This window comes from Chiloscyllium plagiosum, chromosome 22 (assembly GCF_004010195.1).
Source record: "Chiloscyllium plagiosum isolate BGI_BamShark_2017 chromosome 22, ASM401019v2, whole genome shotgun sequence".
Lineage (NCBI taxonomy): Eukaryota > Metazoa > Chordata > Chondrichthyes > Orectolobiformes > Hemiscylliidae > Chiloscyllium > Chiloscyllium plagiosum.
Window position 1 is genome coordinate 27,436,205 of NC_057731.1, and position 16,812 is coordinate 27,453,016.

Consider the following 16,812-nt stretch of genomic DNA (forward strand, 5'->3'; position numbering starts at 1 on the left):
ACTAATGCACCGAACACTATGGGCAGTTTAGCATGGCCAATTCACCTGACCTGCACATCTTTGGCCTGTGGGAGGAAACCGGAGCACCCAGAGGAAACACACACAGACACAGGGAGAACGTGCAAACTCCACACAGACGGTCGCCCGAGGCTGGAATTGAACCTGGGACCCTGGTGCTATGAGGCAGTAGTGCTAACCACTAAGCCACTGTGCCGCCTATTAAAGTACAGAATAATGCAGGAAAACAGAAGATTCGTGTCACTTCAATGGGCTCATTTAGGCAGTATCTCCCAACTGTAATCAGTGAGAAATTTTACAAATTAACAAAATGTGGGAAAAGATTTGCTAACCCACGATAGGCCCACAAAAGCAAAATTGGCCAAACTGTACCAGAACACCCAGAATTCCTGAGCAGCTCACAAGCTCAATCATACAGCATGCAGACAAGGCAATACACTTTAAGCTCCCATGGACATGACAGAGAACCACAGATATCTCAAAGTCCCAAGGGCAGTTTCACAACCCAGCAAGACCCAAGCCACACAAAGAACAGAACAAACAGGCACCAGTAAGGACATGCTCCAGGAACAGGACAATGGAAGTATCTCACCACTTCAGAAGAGACATTAACACCTACCTGTGAAGATGAATGGAACCATGGTACTGTCAGAATGTTGCATTGTGTGAAGGAACAGGACATTCATCCAATAAACTGTTTTCCAATTAGCATCCTTGCAACTAAATTACTCCATTTCCAGAAATATTATAGTTTCCCATTTCTTAATCAGTGTCATTGTGCAGCATTACTATAAAACTGGTCTGTGAGGAGAAATCTGATCTACCTGTGCAGACTGTCAGTTCTGTGTCAGCCTAGTCAATTTCTCTTCCAGCCATATCCTTGCAGTAAACTGTTTGACAATTTCACTTCCAGCTGAGTTTTGTGATCTCTAACCTATTGGGCAAATTTCTCCGACACAAAATTTCAAATCTTACTTGTTAGCCTTATTATAAGAATCCTGAAAAGATGACAGAATAGAAACAAAAGAACTGTGCATGCTGTAAATCAGAAACAAAAACAGAAATTACTGGAAAAGCTCAGCAGAACTGGCAGCATCTATGAAGAGAAATCAAAATTAACATTTCAGGTCCAGTGACCCATCCTCAGAAGGTTACACTTTGGTGATTGCAATGCAGCTGGATTTTTAAGGGTAGTATTTTCATATTTACTGCTAAACATCCTGACAGGCTTTGAAAGAGAAATTTATATTTCTAGTATGTCATATTTCTTCATTATAAAAAAATGTTACACTTAAAGTTCGATAAGCTTGGCTTATCTTCATTTTACCTTCTGTTTTAATTAGTCCATAAATTTGTTGTTATCTGAAAATATAAATTAAAGGTGTTGTGCTTTAATTTCCTTTTTAATGTGTGTGCATACTTCAGTGTGTTTTTCTGCGTAATGTGCTTGCTGATATCACTGCTGCAGCAAGCTATGACACCACTTTAACATGACGCTAGACTTAAAATGCCACTGAAGAAGAGGAACACCACACCACAAAACTCCCTAGATATTTGTAGGCAGCTGTCTTCCAGATATGTGGTGTACATCACTGTTTCACCATTGACCATAAAATTGAGTCATGATCAGAGTCAAATGGAAAAAAAAATACATTTTGGTTGTTGGAGAATAAAAACATCCTTGTGGGAGTTATTGTTTGCCCTAAAAGTTGCAGTTTTTCTCCATCACTGTTTTTGTAGCATTTGATAACTGATGAATATTGGAATTTTACAAATCTAGTAAATTAGAAGGGAGGATTTTAATAGACTGAGGGCAATATAACCCCAAAGAACAGCTAATATGGGGTTTGGCAAGTGGTTAAAATTTGAAAAATTTCAAATGTTCCACCAATCAGTCTTAAACCCCCCCCCCCCCTATTTGCATATTTAGTAGATTTGGGGCTGGCCACGGCAAAACAGTCTGCCCTCGAGTGGAAGGCCAGAGCTGCTAAGTCTGATAAGAGGATTGCGTGCCTCCTTTGTTCTTCCAATTTCTTTTGACCAAGTTTCCAGCATCATAGAGGCTTTGAGAAGGCTGTATTCAAGAACACCATCCATATATTGTGTTAAAAACTTATAAGATCTGTTTGTGGATGAGGAGGAGCATGCGTACTGACCTGTTTCCAGGTCCATGTTCGCCAAACCTCTGTGACTATGACTGAAACTGCTGGTTTTTTTTACCGTGATCATAACTAGAACAACCTCCCTCAAAAACCATATCCAGAACCCCCAGCCTTCCCTGTGACCATGACCTACACTTTCCTAATTAGAAGCAAAGTACTGTGGATAGTGGACATCTGAAATAAACGTTGAAAGTGCTGGAAAAACTCAGCATTTGCAGAAAAACAAACAAACTTAATCTTTCAAGTTCAATATAATTCTCTTTGTAGCTGAAGGAGGCTGGAAAAATAATATTTCTGGGCGCCCTTGTTTTCTGTTACCATCAGCATCTCCCTTGCCTTTTGCTCTGGGTAGTTTTACCATCTGTTCTTATTCCTCCTTGTTAGTTTTTCAACAGCATTAACTACTAGCACTTTTGCTGCCATGTTCAGTTCCAAAGAAGAGTCATTTTTGGACTCTAAATGTTAACTCTGTTTTTCTGCCTACAGCAGCCTTAAAAACAAAGTGGGCAGCACAGTGGTTAGCACGGTGGCACAGTGGTTAGCACTGCTGCCTCACAGCGCCAGAGACCCGGGTTCAATTCTCGCCTCATGCAACTGTCTGTGTGGAGTTTGCACATTCTTCCCTTGTCTGCGTGGGTTTCCTCTGGTTTCCTCCCACAGACCAAAAAAGTGCAGGTTAGGTGAATTGGACATTCTAAATTGCCCGTAGTGTTCGGTGAAGGGGTAAATGTAGGGGAATGGGTCTGGGTGGGTTGCTCTTCGGAGGGTAGGTGTGGACTTGTTGGGATGAAGGGCCTGTTTCCGCACTGTAAGTAATCTAATCTAATCAGATGCTGCCAAACCTGCTGTTTTTTCTCCAGCACTTCCTTTTTTATCACTACTAATCCATGATTCTTCTCAGTTATTTGCAGGATTTTCTACTCAGTAAGCCAGGAACTCGTCAAACAGACTGGCTGTCAGATGGAAAACCTGTACAAACAAAAGCTGTCATATCTGACAAAAATGTATTCTAGCTCTTTCCATCAGCTTTGCAAAGATACATTCCAGGGGAGATGGGCAATAGTGTCTTCCTATCACAACTGCTCTGTGTGCTGTGTGCAAAGATACAGGATTCCAGGCTTGCAGATCAGTTTTTCTCCTCACCAGGCAAATAACAGTTTAGCAAATTACTTTGACAGGTATCCTTCTGACAGATCCACCATTACTAGATTTTTCTTTCGATTTTTGGCATATCCCCAAATAATTCCAAACCAAATCTTTGGGGACACAGTATCTGCTCAAAGAAAATTATATCATCCATGTGCCAGGAAGCTTTGACCTCTATTTGCCGAAATTGTCATCCCTATTGTTCCCACAGCCTTTCTGGTGGGCTTAGACAAAGGTTTGAATGAACTCATAAATGAAACATTAGGGAGAGTATAGCAGTGTCACAAAACTTGTCGATATTATTTGAGATGTTGCTGCTGATGTTTGCATAGAATCATGGATACGTTTGCAGATTTCCTCCACCTGATGCATTTTGGAGACCCTCCATCATTTATACATGGAATGTATTGTCAAGAGCCTGTGGTTCAAGGTAATGAAGAAGGTGCTTATCCTATTATCCTGCCCATTGGCGATTACGTATATCTCTGAGTAATGTGAGGTTATCAGAGATCTTCCTGGCAGGTACAGTGCAGCTCAAATCATTGGGAATCACTGACTCCAGAACAAAAGTGACATACTCACAATCAAACATGCCATCGACTTTGATTTTTTTCCTTCTGTCCCTTTTGCTTCTGGGTGAGACTGACTATATCTTTTCTCATATATGCTGCCAGCCACAAACATACTCTTCTTTTCCAGCAAGCGTGGACCAATACTGTCTCTTTTTTATTATTTAACTTTTTTAAAATTCAAACCATTCAGAGATGTTATTAAACACCTCTGGAGCAGGTGGGACTTGAACCAAGACCTCCTGTTTCAGGGATAGGGATGCCAATCCAGTCTCAGAGCTGCTTCATCATTCAGTTGCTGAGGACCTAGAATTTTCTTCCTACTCCGACAGAGTTGTCAATGTTTCTCTATAGACAGTTGCAACAACCAGATCACACACGGTTACACATTTTTTTATTCATTCATGGGACATGGGTTTTCTGGCTGGACGAGCATTTGTTGTCCTTGAGCAGGAGGTGGTGCGCTGCCTTCTTGAACCATTGCAGCCCATGTGCTGTAGGTAGACCCACAATGCCCTTAGGGAGAGAATTCCAGGACTATGATCCTGTTAACAGAGAATGGACATATCTCCAAAACTGTGGCTTGGAAGGGAACTTGCAGGTGGTGATGTTTCCATGTATCTGCTGCTCTCTTTCTTTGAGATGGAAGTGGTTGTGGGTTTGGAAGGTAATGTTTTTGGAAGATGCTACTGAACATCAGTGGTGGAGGGAGTGGATATGTGTGGATGTGATGCCAAACAAGCAGGCTGCTTGTGAGTGTTGCTAAAGCTGCAACCATCCAGGCAAGTGGGGAGTATTTCATCACACTCCTGACCTGTGCCTTGTTGATCGTAGGCAGGTGTTGGAGAGTTTGATTGTGAGTTACATACTGCATGAGTGCTAGCCTCAAAAGGGGCTGTTGAAAGGCTGGGGAAACCTGAATATTTTCTAATTAACTTGTTCAGAGATGCTATCGCAGACCTCTGGAACAGATGGGACATGAACCTAAAGCCTTCTAGCTCAGAGAAGCCACAAGAGCCTAAGTCCACCAGTGCAGAAATCTGGTATTCCAATTCATACTAAGCAATAAAGGCGCTTAAAATTTAAGGGTCTAAATTAGAGTGGTGCTGGAAAAGCACACCAGGTCAGGCAGCATCCGAGGAGCAGGAAAATCGACGTTTCGGGCAAAAGCCCTTCATCGTATTTTACCCGTGTGTAAAGATCACTTTCAAGAACTCTGTATAGATTTTCCTGCTCCTCGGATGCTGCCTGACCTGCTGTGCTTTTCCAGCACCACTCTAATCTACACTCTGGTTTTCAGCATCTGCAGTCCTTGTTTTTACCTACTTAAATTTTAAAGCAAGGCATTTAACATAATCAAACCAATTAAAATCAATGATTTTTTGAAATAATAGTTATGTCAAACATTTAAGAGAATTAAGTATCTATCCTCCAATCCCCTTTGCACATGTTACATTCTCTTAGGTACAGCCATTATGCACCTCTCCGATCATTTAAAATCTCCTGTAATTTCCTTTAAAATTTCCTATATTTTATTTTTTGCACGATTCAGAATTTTGAATATAAAGCTCCCCAAATCGACTTGATGCAACACAGAGTTCTTGAAAGTGATTTTTACACAAGGGTAAAAGTACGATTGGATTGATTCACACTTTTCCTGACAACTTTCAAATTGCAGTCGACTCTAAAGTTTACAGTTTGCCTCCATCAACCACCCGAAAATAATCTACAGCCCGTTCAACTATCAGCAAATAATTGCTGAAAAAAAATCACCAACTGCATTCCTTTTGGCGTGGTGTTCTCAAAACTCCTTTCCTGAAGGGAAGTCCTCCAAGTTATATTTACCAATGATCGTAAATATCACCTGATCATCTTTATCACCTGATGAAGGAGCGTCGCTCCGAAAGCTAGTGCTTCCAATTAAACCTGTTGGACTAGAACCTGGTGTTGTGTGATTTTTAAGATCGTAAATAAAGTCGAGAATGGGACAATTTGAATTCTTTTTGTTTAAAACATTAATTTAAAATGTGAACAAAATTGGGAAAGTAGGCTCGAAACACAACGTTTTATTGATGTAAAGTTAATTTTTTCACATTAAGCTCATAATCACCAGATGATTCTGGCCGCAAATGGCTATCGCAGTTCCATCGTTGTCAAATTTACATAACTGTTACATTTAGAGAACTATCAAATTTACATAACTGAAATAAACGGTGTTTACCAACTTTAGAAATCTAAACAAGAGAATGACCGCATCCTGGTTACAAATCTCATTTTACACAGCAGCTCACCTTTTAAAATGCAAAAGCCAAAGGACGCAACACTTATATGTTCTTTCTATTGAAATTGTGTTGCTGTAAATATACCATGGGTCCGTTAACAAATAACACCAGAATTCAGGGAGCCGATGTACTCCGCGGGTGGGATTGAAAAGAATATTTGCGAAACTCGAAGAGGTTATTTGAAGTTTGGCGAACGTGGATTGTATCAGGCTGGCTGCGTTTGGTATATAAACTTCGTAGGTTGGCGAGACCGGCTAGTAATCGTCAACATGCGGCTCGTCTTATACCTGAGCGTGTTCTGGCTCACTGTGGGGCACTGTGAGAAACTGTTTCATAATCGTGATTACTCGGACATCTCCTCATCCTCACAACACCAGGCACGTCCCGTCCGGAACCAAGCTGCGGCTGAGGTAGGAAAGCACAGCTGAACGTTTATTATCGGTGAAACTCGTTAGTTGTGGTATATTGGTTTATTACGAAGCCACTGAGATGTATTTGAGGAGATGGTGCTGTCATGTCTAATTGGAATACCATTCCCCTGGGATCTGAACAATCTTTGTCTATTCTTTAGGGCAGGGTTTTGGATCAGATATGTTGATGTGACGTGGCTGAATTGAGGAAGAAATTTGAATGCGGCTGCAGTTTCAGGCGATTGAGAATGGTGTAAAATGCAACGTGAACCAATACCCTCCGAGTTTTACACACCAGTTCTGACCAAGTCATTGACCTAAGACACTTGTCGTCCACAGATTCTGCTTATCGAGAATTTCCAGCATTTTCTCATTCTATTTCATTTGCATGCTTACCTGTTAAACTTCGGTACGACATGTTTATTGAATTTGGGAAAATATTTTGTTTTTTTTAATTCAAGGAATACCTGCGTAAATATGGCTGGACAGATCAAATAAACTGGGAGAACATTCAACGCCAGAAAACTGAGAACTCTGCAGATGAACATCGAGCTCCGCAAGATTGGTTGGATCGTATCAAGGAAGGCGCCTCAGCTTCCAAACAATGGCAACAATCTCAAGCTGAGTCCTCTGCTTACATTGAAGCTTTAAAACAGTTCCAGAAGGCCAACGGGATCCCGGTGACGGGAGAGCTTAACAAAGCCACCCAGGAAGCTATGAACAAACCGCGATGTGGGGTCCCCGATAGATTAGTGTCTGAAAGTACTTTTATGGATAATGAGACACACGATATTCTCAACCAAACCTCTGATTTCAACAAAACAACTGATACCAATGGTGGTGCCAACATGACTGGAACCTCCAAAGTTCGCAAGAAGCGTTTTGTAAAGATACTGCTTTCTCCCAGTCAGCGAGAGGTGCCTGTTGGCCCGGACTTGTTTAATAGAGCACCGAAAATGGCCTTTTCTAAAGCAAAACTTACGTGGCGCCTGATGGGAGAAGGTTATAGCAACCAACTCTCTGTTGAAGAACAGAAACATGTGCTCAGAATGGCTTTTAGGATGTGGAGTGAAGTAATTCCTCTAGAGTTTGAAGAAGACAACCATTCTCCTGCATCAATGGTTGACATCAAACTTGGCTTTGGGACAGGTAATGTTATATACATGTCCCATTTAACAACTACAGACTAGTTAAAACTTCATTAACCCAAGAAGAGAAAATATGCTAACTTTTGTGTATCAATAAAATAAAGATTTGAACGAACAATTATGTGAGGTTTGATACTTTGCCGTGGAAAAGTGTTTTCTTGGTATACATCAATTGTAGTCCAAATGATAAGTACTAACGTATTAAGCATGATCATTTTTGCTTCAGGTCGACATATGGGCTGCACACGAACATTTGATGGCAATGGACAGGAATTTGCTCATGCTTGGCAATTTGGTGACATTCATTTTGATGATGATGACCATTTTACAACACCAAACAATGGGAATGGAATTAGCCTACTGAAAGTAAGAATCATCACCAGCATTTCTGAACCTTACTTATTTTTATGTTTCACTTTCTATGTTTGTGGTTAAATTTGTAACAGGTCGATTCCAAACTTCTTGAACTGAAATATTTCAGAGAATATTTGTTGTAATATCCTTAAATTTCATAATTTTCTCTCATCTTGAAAACTATATTTAAATGGCATTGCTATAATATAATTGACATTGGTGCCTACCCTTACAGTAGTACAAAGAAAGAGGTGGAAATATTTTGCTGTGCATTCACACCGTTTTGAGTCACAGCGGGTTTATTTTTATTTTGTGTCAACACTTCATGTATTTTAAATTACTTGTGGCAATATCCCAAAAAAATGGAACCAGATTGTGGAAAATAGCAAAAGTGATGAAGAAACTTACATATACAAATCAATGTTTGTAGCATAACTAATAGGATTGGTGAGCTGCAAAGTCAAGCTGAGACAAAAGATTGTGATGTGGTCAAGAATTGATGTTTAATAATGGTAGTTGCCACATCTTCAGGAAAAGTAGGGAAACAAAGAGTGAAGAGTGTTTGTTATTATTGATTAAATTCAATAATAACATTATTGATTAATGTTATTATTTATTTAATCTTATTGATTAAAGAGTGATATTACAGTTCAAAGTGGAAAGGATACACTAGGTAGTTCTAGGCCTGAGTCTATTTGTCTCAAGTGTTAGGAAGCAAAGTGTATTTGTGGATGGATATTTTACAGGTTGGGAGGGGTGTCTAGCAGTGTTCCTAAAAGTCAAGTTTAGATATGCTGCTCTTTTCAATTCTAATAAATAATCTACATAATGTTTCAGGTAATACAACGTTTAGCAATATTATAGATAATGGTGAGCATAGTTTTAGACTTGGGGATGACAAGCAAAATGGTGAATTGAGCAGAAGTGTGGCAAATGATGTTTAGTGCAGATAAATGTTAAATGATTTGGGAGAACTAATATTGAAACATAGTATAAATGGTTTTGTTTCGAAAACTGCAAATAGCAGTTGGAGGCAGTTCAGAGAAGGTTCATTTGGATGATCCCTAGTATGGAAGGATTTCTTATGAGCAAAAGCTAAATAGGTTGGAACTCTACTTAATGGGCTTTAGAAGATTGAGAGGTTGGAGAGGTGATCTCATTGCAACGTATAGAATTCTTAAGGGGCCTGACAGTATGAATGCTGAGAGGACATTTCCCTCATGGGACAGTCTAAGATTAGAAGGCATAGCTCAGCATAAAAGGATGCCAATTTAAGACTGAGATGAGGAATTTCTTCTCTCAGAATGTTGAGTGTCTTCGGAACTACTTGCCACATGAAGCTGGGGATGCAGAGTACTTGTGTATACTTAAGGCTGTGATAGCGAGATTCTTCATCAGGAGGCAAATCAAGGGTTGTGGAGAAAACAGAAAGTGGACGCGAAGAGTGTTGGATGAGCCATGATCATACTGAATGCTCCTGTTCCTATTTCTTATGATGTTATAACCATGATATATAGAAATGCTTAAAGATGGCAGGGCAGGTTGATAAGATGACTAAACAAAAAAAAATTGTTTATAAGTAGAGGTAAAAAGAATTCATGAATCACTTAAATAAAAGCAATATACTATCAATGTTGAAGTCTTAAATAAAAATAAAAAATGCTGGAGAAACCCCACAGATCTGGCAGTCTGTGAGAGTGAATCAAGTTAATGTTTTGAGTCCAATGTGACAAAAATTCTTCAAAGAAGTGTCATATTAGACTTTCAACATTAACTGTTTGTTTCCACAGATGCTGCCAAACCCATTGATCTTCCCAAACATTTTGTTTTTATTTTGTGTTTTTTTTAGGCTTTAGTAGGTGTCCTGTGGACAATTCCAAGCACTACACTTCAGGAAAGAGCAAGAGGATAGAGGAGAGGCTGAAGAGTCAGGACAGTTCTCCTTGGAGCAGTGAAATTTGAATGAAAATTTGAAGATGAAACGTTTTGAATGTGTTAAGACAGGAGAGAGACAGATAAAACAAACTCCTTTATCTTCCACCTTCTGTTAACAAGCAATGTTCTCCCCTTCTCTCTCCCCTCCTCCCCCAACCCCCTTTCTGAAGCAGAATGTGGTGTATTTCTCCCAAAGCCCCTGCTGAAGTCTGATTTTAAAGTAACCCACAACAAATTTTCTTGAGCATGGTTTATTCATGCATTCAAACCCAGGGATGATTGTTGCAACCCATGCACTAACAAACAAGCAAACAAAGAAGCAAAAAGGAACAGGCGTTTACAATTGAGAATAACTTAAAAATCAAAGACATGAATATTCATTCATAAAGTTGTCTGAGTCCAGTAAGTTATTGACCAGTTGACTGAAGGTGAGGTGTTAAAGAATTTCTTCAAAGGTGGTGAGGGTGTACCAAGATATGTAAAGAGGGAATCAGTTTACTTTGCAGGCAAGTACATTTTTTTTTCTCAGAGAAACAAGTTTTCAGGAAATTTACTTGGATTTGAGGCTGGCTTAGCCATTAGCCTGGAATCTCATGTTAAGTTTGATTCTTAGCAGATTGAGGTAAGGATGGGGAGGAACACAAACATCGCAATTACATTTTTCAGAGACCAGAGGAGGTTAGTCATGTGACAAGCCCATAAGGATTCAGTTTCTTCTTATCAAGTTGTTTTTACCCTCTGGCCAAGAATCTATTGTTCATCTTAGGAAATAGATGATGCTTTAGTGCTCCACAAGTAAAAATAGTTTGATGATTCTAACTTTTGTTTTCCTCTGCTGCTGGAGAGTATTACTGTTGTTCTTTTGTGTTTGTGACTGTCGTATCCAGTCAAATGAAAGGGCTGAAGATTCCAGGAGGATAAATGTATAAACCCTGGTTTGATCATTGCTATTAGAATTTTTCAGAATTGTAGTCAACTTGCATCATATAATTGCTAGACTATGCCAATGTCCGCTTTCAAAATTGGATAATATAGCTTTAAAAAAAAAACAACTAATTATCTGTTTTCAGGACTTGCAGGCCTGACAATAGACCTAGAATAGCTCTTCCCTCCCATGTGAATCAATAACCAGAGGTCAGAGAGTTAAAATCAGAGCCTGAAGATCTAGAGAGATGAGGAGAAGTATTTCAATTTGGAGTTAATGGACTGGTTCTTGAAAAGGCCGTGCAAGTTGATTCTTTAAATAACTTGTAAAAGGAAGTTGAATAGGTACTGGAGGATGAGGAACATAGATGGTTGTAGAGCTGTGGACTGAAGCAACAAGCCTCTTCAAATAGTCAGCACAGAATAATTTAAATACCTTTTTCTCCACTGTAGGTTTCAATACAGTGGAAGATTGGATGGCAATTTTAAACAGCCTCTCTAGGGAGAGTGCAGGCAAGCTAGATCTGCTTGCCAGCAGGTACAATCAATGGATGTCAAAATTAGAAAATAGAATTTCCCTCTTATGCCAGATTGGTAAAGCCAGTTGTAGTATCTTCACTGTCAAGTGTTTGAAACAGTTAACAAAACAGTTCAAGGACTTTCTTGAAATAAACAAAAACAAAGTGCTGAAGAATTGCGGGTGTTTTGAGCATCTATGAGAAGAGAAATAGAGTTAACCATTTGTAAATACATTGGAATGTTAACTTGAAATGTTAACTGTTTCTCTCTGCACAGATACTACCAGACCTGCTGAGTTTCTCCAGATCTTCTCTGTTTCAGATCAAAGGCATCTATTGTACTTGCTTTTGCTGAAAGCATTGCTTGCTTAGAAACTTACCTACATATTCTGGGTTTTAACACTATTAATAATTTGAAAGCATACAAAACTAATGCTCCTTGTTTCAGCATGGTAATCTAACCAACATTGGAACACAAAGGGTGCAGATGTAATATGGAGTTGACTAGTCATTCTTTGGTTAGCTTATTTCATGACATATTTCAATTTGCCCAAATGTATAGGTGGCTGTCCATGAATTAGGTCATGTACTGGGTTTACCTCATATCTACAGAATGGGCTCAGTGATGCAGCCCAGCTACATTCCACAAGATTCGATGTTTGAGCTGGATTGGCTTGACAGGAAAGCGATTCAGCAACTCTATGGTAAGAGCAAAACACCCAAATTTAAATTTCAGTAATATCTAATGAATATTTTAATTACCTATAACACATTAAAGACATTTTCTTAATATTACAGGCTGCCATCAATCAAATCCAGTATCAATAAAAAATGAATGCTCAATTACAATAATATTGCAGGTGGTAAATAACGTTGAGGCATGTTTTTAGAATGATTTGGTCCAACATAATAGAACCTTCTACAGCTTAGTCTCTCCCTAGTTTGTCGGTAAAGCAATTTGCAATGAAATTCTTGCAGAACTGCATCTTTAGGTTGTTTGTCAATTAAAGATCTGAGCTTTCAGAAGAGTTGATTAAACAATTCATTTCTCGGCTGAGAAACTGAGGGACAAGTCCAGAGACCTTTAAAATTTAAAAAGCAAGTTTTGTTATTTTTACAATGTACAAATTTCACCTCTTTTCCATAAATGCTTAAAAATATAGATACCAAGTCAAAGGAGATACTAATTGGGATAGCCAATGCTTTGGTCAAAGGGTTTCTTAATTAAAGAGTTTTTTTTAAATGAGATACAGTGGTGACATAGTGGAGAGGCCTAATCCTCACCCCTCCAATGCAGTACTTGTAACATCTTGCTTCACAACAGCAATTCATAACTAAATAATCTCCTTGGAAAGACAAAACAATTTAAGAAAAATACTGAGAATTTCCTCTAGCAGCCTTTAGCAATGAAAATCTGTCAACAAGACCATTATTTATTATACTTAATATGTAATTTACCTTCTGTATGCTGAGATTTCTAACCAAAATTAGCACAACTCTCCCTTTGCAATGAGTGAAACAATAGCAATTTGTTCCAGAACGTGAACATTTTTTGAGAAAAGTTGCACCTCCAAACATCTAGCTCTCATGCAACGTAAATGTCCCCCACTTCTCTCTAACCAATCTAATTGTAATAATCTATCTTAATAAAAACAAGCTAGCGCAAAAAGTTGATCCGCCAAGTGACTAATGTCAGGAAATCGAATGAAAATGCAGCCAAACTGAAGGAACAAAGAATGTGGCCTGGATATTTGAGTGTAGAAAGCTGCAAATTAAGTGTTGACTCATCCAGATGAGCAAAAGGAGGAGACTTTGCATTCAGTGCATTCAGAGTTGGAGTTATTTTTGGATCCAAAATCCCTAATTTCACAGATGCTGAAAGAACCATGTGACTTGCTTGCTATTACAAATACAACATTCTAAAATATAACAGCTTGTAATCGTCATAATTACTGAACTTTATTTTACAATGGCAATAGATTTGACTCAGATCATTCTTTTCAGGTGTGTGCAATAGTCCTTTCGACACAGTGTTCGACTGGATTCATAGCGAGAAGAATGAATATGGGGAGACAATAATTCAATTTAACACATACTTCTTCAGAAATAACTTGTATTGGCTTTATGAAAATCGTAACAATCGAACACGTTATGGAGATCCCATTCCACTCTCAGTTGGTTGGCAAGGAATCCCAAGTAGTGGCATTGATGCTTTTGTACATATATGGACATGGACAAGAGATGCCATCTATTTCTTCAAAGGTGATTCAATCATCAACAAATTTTAAACCAGTTAATTAATGAGATGTTAATTTCAATATCTACTTGTACTGTTATACAGGTACCCAATTTTGGCGATATGACAATGAAAATGATCAAGCATACACAGAGGATGCAGAGGGAAAGAAATATCCCAAATTAATTTCTGAAGGTTTTCCAGGTGTTCAAGGTCCAATTGATACTGCTTTTTACAATAAAAGGGACCAAAACATATATTTCTTCAAAAGTTCAAATGTAAGTTTTCTTTTGTGTCCTTGGGATGTGGGCAACATTGCTAGAATTTGCAGTCTGAACCATTTGGCCACCTTTGTGCCAAATTCTGCTATCATTTGAAATTGCTCTAATAATGCTATTTTGGGAAAACCCTCACTAAATGCACTACCGAAGATTACTATCTAAATTAGTTACAGACTATACTCAAAAATAATTAAGTCAAAATGTTATTTCAATAAGATTGGAATTCCTTGTGTTGAATGTCAAAATGTTTTAAAATTCTTACATTTATGCAATTCTCTACAACAACATTTAGAATGGAAACTGACTATACATCCTCTTCACATTGTTCCCTAATTTCCTTTCCTGTCACTCCTCTGTCCCACCATTGGAACTTTAATTCATGTATTTGTAACTTACAGGCTTGACTCTTTCATTGCACGCCTGACTTCCCTTCTTCAAATCTCTGCAAACTTAGACTCATTCAGAACCCTGATGTCCAGATCACATGGTAAATCCTGTTAACCATTATTGCTGCTTGCTGCTCTATATTGGTTTCTATCCATGAATCTATTTTTAAAATTCTAATTTTCTTGTTCAAAACACTCCAAGGCTTTACCCTTCCTCATTCCTGTGACCTCCTCCAACCCTCAAAGGACTTCAGATTCCTTCAATACTAACTTTTTCTGCATGTCCTCTTCTCATTGGAAGCCTCGCTGAACAGAATATGAAAAAAATGTTTATCAGCACAATTTGAATCATTTACACCACTTGCCTTCAACATACAATACCTAAAAGTCAATTGGAGTATAAGGAGCTTGGGTAGCTACAAATTAAAAACCCTTAAAAAAAAGTTAAGGCACAGCAGGCATGGGGTGGATTTAACACCTGACTGCCCCCTTTTCAATGGTTATGTTCACATTTGGGTGCATGAGTACTTCCACGTGGAGTCCACAGGCTCACTAGACCTTTCATCACCGGTGGGCTTTGTAGGCACCAGGGTGCATCATATCCCAGACTAACAGTTTGATTTGAGTTTGCCAAGTTTGTTAATATGCTGACCCTTTTGTTACAGAAGCTGTTTAAGGCATTTATTTATTTAAAGAGCACAAGTTTAAGGCTGACACTTAAAAGATAAATGACCCTTTTGATGGTCATTTGCTTTTCTGCAACTCTCATCAGTCAATTGCTTAAGTATACAATTGAAGCTGCATGATTATAGTTTTAGTTTGTTTACCTTTTTAGCTTTTCCTCAATGTAATTTTGTGTCTTCTCTATACCGAGGAAGTGGTGGAGGTTAGTAGAATTGCAACATTTATAAGGCATCGGATGGGTATATGAATAGGAAGGGTTTGGAGGGATATGGACTGGGTGCTGGCAAATGGGACTAGATTGGGTTGGGCTATCTGGTCAGCATGGACAAGTTGGACCGAAGGATCTGTTTTTGTTGGGACATCTCTATGTCTCTATCATTGGGTCTTGGGAGTATGTAATTTACCTTATTCTGTGTTGTTCCTGTTTAAATCTCATTAGTCAAGGTCATAGACTTGGCCCTCATGCATCAGATTATTAAATGCTCTAACAGATGAAAAATTAAGATAAACAAGAGAGCTTGACAGGATCTGTTTAAATTCTAATGCCTAGGCCTCTTGTGGCATAATGGTAGTGTCCCTAACTCTGAGTCGGGTATCTAGGTTCAAGTCTCACCAGTGTCATAACTCTGATCAGGCCATTAAAAATAATTCTTATGCTGTTTATCTTGGTTTGGCTAGAAGAACTTAATATTTGAAAACATCCGTAAGTACAGGATTAGTGCATTATTGCACCCCTGCATGATGTAGCGTTTCATAGGTGCAAGTAGACCAATAAAAATGCTGATTTCACAAGTGACTCAACTGATCACTTACCAGTGACAATTTTTCATTATAAAATTTCAGTTAACACATTTCATCAGACCATAATTCTTTTTTTTTGAAGGACCATTTTAATTAGTAAAACAAATTTTAAAAAAACAAGCAGGAAACAGTATTTTAAGATTTGATGGTAACTTTAAGATTTATTTGAAAATAATTTGGTAATGATGACTGAGCCTTTGAGGGGAAGAGTTTTTTTTAAGGCTTGTCCAATGATTTTTCATCTAATTATGGTTCAGGGATACTGGATTACTTTGGAAACAAAAAAAGTGATGCTTTTGTACACCTGAAATGGACACTTCCCAAGTCTTACTGCATTCAATTTCTTTATAGGTGATCACTTTCAATGTGAATACTAACCAGATTAATGGATATCCAAAAAGAATTATAGACGTATTTCCACCAGTTGTACAGAACGATCATCCCATTGAAAATCTGAATGCTGCGTACTACTCATACCACTACCAGTCCATATTTTTCTTCAAAAGTAATTTCTTTTGGAAAGTAGTCAATGACTGGGATAAAAAGCAGAACCCATTATTGCCAATAAATGGTCTAATGCCTAAGAAAAATATATCAGATCAGTGGTTTGATATTTGTGATGTCCATTATTCAATGCTGAATAAGAATTAAAAATTGCTTCAAATGTTTTCACAAACTGGAAACCTGTGAAAAGTGGTTAAGGCATATATGACAAAGGCGGTTTTGCATTGTAAATGCACAATTAGCCTGCTTTTTACATTTAATACTACAAGATTTTATCCCAGGCATATGCAAAATCATGTGACTAGAAATTAAAAGTTGAAACCATCTGTAGTAAAGTTGTGCCAAACTGTTGGTAATTCCATAGATAAAGACTTTTATATTTGTTAAATCATAATACATTAAGGCTAACGTATTTATAACACTGTGAAAACAGTGGACAAGTAAACAAATGTAG

The 16,812-nt window shown here is 38.3% G+C and overlaps 1 protein-coding gene across 1 annotated transcript; it reads left to right on the forward strand.

The window, feature by feature from the left end:
- The first annotated feature begins 5,814 nt into the window (after positions 1 to 5,814).
- Positions 5,815 to 16,800, forward strand: mmp21 (matrix metallopeptidase 21). The gene is made up of 7 exons (XM_043712620.1): positions 5,815 to 6,587; positions 7,049 to 7,736; positions 7,962 to 8,101; positions 12,029 to 12,170; positions 13,471 to 13,728; positions 13,808 to 13,980; positions 16,206 to 16,800. Exons 1-7 carry the CDS (start codon positions 6,303 to 6,305, stop codon positions 16,503 to 16,505), a joined length of 1,986 nt encoding a protein of 661 aa, XP_043568555.1. The 5' UTR covers positions 5,815 to 6,302; the 3' UTR covers positions 16,506 to 16,800.
- The last annotated feature ends 12 nt before the right edge of the window (positions 16,801 to 16,812 follow it).